Source organism: Cryptomeria japonica, chromosome 6 (genome assembly GCF_030272615.1).
Source record: "Cryptomeria japonica chromosome 6, Sugi_1.0, whole genome shotgun sequence".
NCBI lineage: Eukaryota > Viridiplantae > Streptophyta > Pinopsida > Cupressales > Cupressaceae > Cryptomeria > Cryptomeria japonica.
Window position 1 is genome coordinate 624,688,171 of NC_081410.1, and position 5,929 is coordinate 624,694,099.

The window sequence follows — 5,929 nt, forward strand, 5'->3', positions numbered from 1 at the left end:
AATTTTAAAATCGGCATACCATCTCATGCATGTGCCTTGTGAATTACTATGAATGTGCCTTGTGAATTGCATTATTCCCTAAGCATGAATTGCACTCTTCATTCCTTGATGAAGGGATAATGATAATTATGTAATACAAATTGCAACTTTTGATTCCATTTATGTTCCCAATGTGGAACTGGGAAAGCCAAGTATTGGCCAAACTTCAATTTGTACTGTTAAAGTGGGAACTGGCAAAAGCCAAAACTTGGCCAAACTTGGCCCAGTCCCATGTGTTGCAATTATAATCTTTAACACCAATAATGATCGCCATGAGGATAATCTCATTATTAAGCTGCACTAAGACTTTAAAAAAGACCTGAGCCAAAGTGTGCCTCCTAAGGCTATCTCATCATTCTCTCATTTAATATTCACAAACTATTTTAAAATTTGAAAGAAACGAGAAATTTGGTGGGGACTATGAATTATGACAGATTTGAGCGCTTGACACAATGGCAAATGGGTGTGACAGATCATTGTCGATATTGATTGTTTGCCATCCATCCTTGACAACAAATTTTGTGTGATTGTATGATTTTTCAATTTGGTAAAGTTTAATGGGGACAACCCATATCACTATTCTATAGTAGAAATTTGAAATCTCTTGAAGAAGAGTTCAACCACCAACAACAGCAAAGAAATAAGTTGAGTTCTTCTTGATCTCAGCAAGAAATTCGGTGAAGATGGCATTCTCAGGAACACAGCAGAAGTGCAAAGCATGCGAGAAGACAGTATACTTGGTGGATCAGCTCACAGCTGATGGTTCAGTCTTCCACAAGGCCTGCTTTCGCTGCTATCACTGCAAGGGGACCTTAAAGGTACATTTCATTTTTAGCTAAGGCTTATATATTTTCTAAATATCCTGTGCAGCAAAATGTATTGCTTTTGCTTCTGATTGTTCTAGGGTACTCTGTTATTTCTCTGTTCATGGGCGTGTTTAGAGCTATTGCATTAATGGTTAATACTCGCTTCTGGTCTTGCCTTAGTAAAAACAATGAAGGCTTATGTATGGGATAGCATAGGACAGACAATAATATTGAACATTATTAAGACTAATAACATTAGATTTTCACAATCTATTATGTTGATAATTTGAGTTTCTAGATTCAATTGTGTGAGAGCTTTTGCATCAACCTTTTGGATCACACTGATCCATAAGGAGAAAGAGAAATGGTAAGTTGCAGACGAAGACACTAAAAAGGAGTGATCCATTATGTTGATAAATTTGTGATTTTTTAATTTGATTGTGTGAGAGTTTTGCATCAACATTTTGGATCACACTTCCTGATCCATCATCAGGATGAAATAGCGCATAAGGAGAGGGAAAAATGGTAAGTTGCGGACCAAGACACACTAAAAAAGAGTGGTGGGGAGGGGGAAGAGGGAAAGGAAGTACACAGAACTCAAACAATACGTTAATTGAGTCCTTACTACTAGGAAATCTAAAAGGTACTTTCTTGACACCCTCTGCAACAAAATGGATTGGGTTTGCCACAATCTCCTTAGAGTGCTGCGGGGTGCTCTGTTTTTCCACTTTTCCTATGTGGATCAAACTGTCTAATGTTATATTTATTCTTAATGCTTTGATTGCACTGATCAAACATTTTCTAGGAAAATATATTCGAAGATCCAAATTATGGGATAGATGATCAGACAATACCCTTTAATATTATCAACATTGTTTCAGCTCAAAAAATGGAGCTTCTTGGCATTTCGAGCGATTCCTACTGAGTTCTTCCCGCCTTCCATATCAAATGACAATGGCTGATGCCACCATGAAACCAAGCCTTCAGAAGTACGGATATGAGATAACGTGTAATGTCCTTTATGCCAAATTGATCTATAAGGCCTTTGAAATATATCTTTTTTTTTAAGATGATTAATTGATGTCCAGTTTTTAAATTGATTTTATCTTGATTTAAGAATTCATGCTCTAGATTGTGACTACAAAGTACTAGAATCAGGTTTTTGTGGGTCCGTACTTGTGGGTAGACTATTCACCTAGGGGAAGTAATTCATTAATATTTGGTTTTGCCAGATAAATGATTGCCTCTGTTGTTTTTTCTTCTTCCTTCCTTTCTTAGTAATGGGTTCTATGCATGCCTATCTTGATTTAGACGATGTTTGCAAATCACATGTACCAATCTGCTACACATATGACCTTCCACAGATTAAGATTGTTTTAGCTCAGTACGTAGGGTTTCGTGGCATTTGGATTGAGTCCTATTGGATGCAATCCTTTCACTTTCAGTGCAAAAGGGTGGATGCCATATGAATAAAGTCCATTGGAAGCAGCATCCATCGGTGAGAACAATCACATTTAGGTTTATGTGTGTCTGTTCTAGTGGGCAGTCTAGTCACTAAGGGCCCTGGTTCACCCTATGTTTGATTTTGCTGGATATACAACATTTTTGTTGCTTTCTCCTTTCTTTTTGATGTTACAGGTTTCATGCATGTCTATTTTAATGGAATGAACCCAAATGGTGTATATGTTTATATGTGCTCATTGCATGTTAAGTGGACCCAAATTTTAACTAAACTATAGATACTTCTTTAGCATGAGAGTTCACAATATTTTCGCATCTTGTGTTTGTTAAATTATGTTTAAATCAGCACAGAGTTGCCAGATACTTCTCCACCCCGATCTGGATACACATATCCACATATTGGATATTCAATACAGATACAATACTCCGGTTATGGATAACATATCGAGACATATCCATAAATGAGCCTATATTTGAACAGTACATGGCACCATACCATTTGGTGGTGTGTCCAATTTAGGATTTATGCAAAGCATTCAAAATATGAAAAAAAATATAAAAAGCTGTAGACACATACAAATCTCTAAAGACACAAAGTCAAACATAATATAACAAAATATAAACAAATATTTTTTATTTTATGTGCTATACCCTTAGATATATAAACAATTGAATATATGTATATTTCTATATTGTAGCTAGCTGTATTGTGGTATCTAGAAAATTTGTCATATCCATCTGATACCGTATACAGATCCAGCACCACAGCTGATTCCATGCAACTCTGCATCAGCATCTACACATGATTTAGCTTCCAATTCCAAGATAGATGCCCCCACTATGAACGAACCTTTGGCACAGCTATCAAAGGAGTTTCGCTGATCATGACTAAAGAAGTTCTCGTTTTTGCCGATGCTTGATAGGGTAAAAATATAGAAGAAATTATAAATTAAAAGACAAACACTAGCCTTTTTCATGGAGGCAAAATTTCTTTTTCTTGGCACTTACCACTTGTTTCTGGGCTTATATATAGATGGTTACTTGGCTGAGAACATTTTAGTTTGATTTTTCTATGCTTTATGGTAATTTTGTTGCATGTATGGGTCACATATCCTAGCTTTATCCTTGATTTTTTAAATTCTTATGTCCTCTTAATGCATATTTTAACTGAATCTGTGCAATCATTCATACCCTTGCAACTTTGATCTTCCCTCATCATTGAACTACATGCCAATATATTCATTATATGTTACTGTTTTCCTTCATCCTGATACTGATTCATATACAATGCTGTCTCAGCTCAGCAACTATTCTTCTTTTGGAGGTGTCTTGTATTGCAAGCCTCACTTTGATCAGCTCTTTAAGACAACTGGAAGTCTGGACAAAAGTTTTGAAGGTACCTAAAAGTTTTTCGTTTTTTAATTAATGAAGAAAAGCTCATAAAAGTTTAATCAAGCCAAATGCATTTGTGTTAAATCTTTTTGATACTTTCCTTGTACCTATCCTAATAAGAATATTTGTTCTTGATCTAATCATTCTTTTCATTATTCCTAGGAACTCCAAAAGCTGTGAAAAATGACAAGTTGAATGATGGTGAGGTATGGTATTACTCTATTACTCTTGGAAAACTACCAAACCTCCAATATTGTCATAATTCTTAGCATCTGATCAAGTAGGTTTCAATGTATAGCACACATCTAGTCAACTTCAAACAAGAAGTTATACTTCAGGACTACTTATCATTCGTCTCCCAGGATAACAGGTTTTACAATAATCTCTTAGTTATAGAAACTCAATCAAGCTTGCTGATATAACCATGAATCCATTTTTTTCTTTTAACATGAATAAGGAGACAATATTATTTCATTTTCAAGGTTTAATCGTCCATAGCTTCATAAAGAGGGTAGAAGCTATATGTACATAGTTCAGCAATGGAGAACCATTAGAAGAAGAGCTTTTTTTTCATCATTGTAACTGCAATGTACAGTAATATAAAGCTTAATAAATGTATCTCTGTGATTAGATTTAAAATCTGTAAAGCATTCTTGTAATCTGAGAATCTATCAGCAGCAAAGAATCATTTTAATAGTCTCCTCATCATCAGATTTTCTTGATTAGCAAATTGATCCTTGATGCTAACTAGTTATTTTTCTCTCTCGTGTTTCCTGATTATTTATTCAATGTGTAGATTAAGTCCCCCAACAGAGTCTCAACCATGTTTTCTGGGACACAAGAGAAATGTCTTGCTTGTGGAAAGACAGCTTATCCTCTTGAGAAGGTAATATTGAACCCTTATTAACTTTGAAATATGCTGAAGAATGCTCAAACTTGTCGAGTCTGAGGCAGAGGGAGAGAAGTTCCCATTGATCCTCTGATATATTATTATATTCTAATATTCTAAAGTTACGGTGGAAAATGTTTCTGAGACTAACATATACAGATGGGATTAAGAAGGGCCTGACTGGACATGCTTTTTTTTTATGTTAGGTTTCTGTAGAAGGCATGGCATACCATAGAGTATGTTTTAAGTGCACACATGGAGGTTGTGTTATCAGTCCTTCAAATTATATTGCACTTGAGGGAAGGCTTTATTGCAAGCACCACCATAATCAGCTCTTCAAAGAGAAAGGCAATTATAGTCAGCTTATCAAGACTCCTCCTGTCAAAGGCGCATCAGAGAATTCGGTGAATGAGTGATCTGAAACTGAATGTTTTATCGGATAATCTTTGGTAGATTGATCCTTATTTGTTTGTTTGTAATTTAACATACGATATCACATGATTGGTGGGGCATTTACCTCTTGTATTGGGGATTTAATGGTGCTGCATTGGTGTTTCCAACTTGCCATGTTGATAGGAACATTTGAATGTATCAGAGTAAGGTGTTCGTTGAGAAGCATATGGTGTGTTGACTTTATGCCCAGAGAATGCTGCTGTTGATGTTAAGCAGCTATTTATGATTATCAGTAAGCATATCTTCTTTTGCATGTATAAGGCGGTAATGCAGTTTGTTTAGTATGAACTTATTAAGGCAGCGTGAAAGACTTCTTGCAGAACAGAGGACGTGAACATGTTGGTCAGTTGGGATCTTATTGCATCTTTTAAAACCTCTTACAAATTTTTTTGTGAGTTGAGATTAACATTACAGAAGGCATTCAGATTTGTGTATAATTTTCTGTCTAAGTTATCCTATGAGTGTTTATATCTTTGTTTTTGCCTTCACGTTTTGATCTTTCTCAAGAAAAATGTTAACTTCTTTCTTTTGCTAAGTTTTTCATCTTGGAAGGCATGAAATATGGTTTGGAATTCTCTATACTTATAAATATGATTTTTAGCTCTAGAATAAGTGATAGGCAAAAAAATGGAGTTATCAAGAGAGTTACTTCGTCTTAGTCATTTGTTAATTGTACTGGAACTTGGAAATTTCCTTGTTCCATTAGTTCCAGAAGAGTCATAATCTAATTTGTCATGCTTCATTTTATGTTTGTAGAATTTGTATCCAAATGGTGAGGAAATTACCATGCAACACAATCATCAGATTTTCTCAAAAAAAGACTGCCTTTCACTTCATGACTTTACCTTAGTGCTGTTATTCATGAAATTGCCTGATGCAGCAAGTGATT

The 5,929-nt window shown here is 35.2% G+C and overlaps 1 protein-coding gene across 1 annotated transcript; it reads left to right on the top strand.

Annotated features, from left to right (window-relative positions):
• The first annotated feature begins 517 nt into the window (after window positions 1-517).
• Window positions 518-5,514, top strand: LOC131048633 (LIM domain-containing protein WLIM1). The gene is made up of 5 exons (XM_057982672.2): window positions 518-857; window positions 3,606-3,702; window positions 3,861-3,904; window positions 4,495-4,584; window positions 4,794-5,514. Exons 1-5 carry the CDS (start codon window positions 723-725, stop codon window positions 5,001-5,003), a joined length of 576 nt encoding a protein of 191 aa, XP_057838655.1. The 5' UTR covers window positions 518-722; the 3' UTR covers window positions 5,004-5,514.
• The last annotated feature ends 415 nt before the right edge of the window (window positions 5,515-5,929 follow it).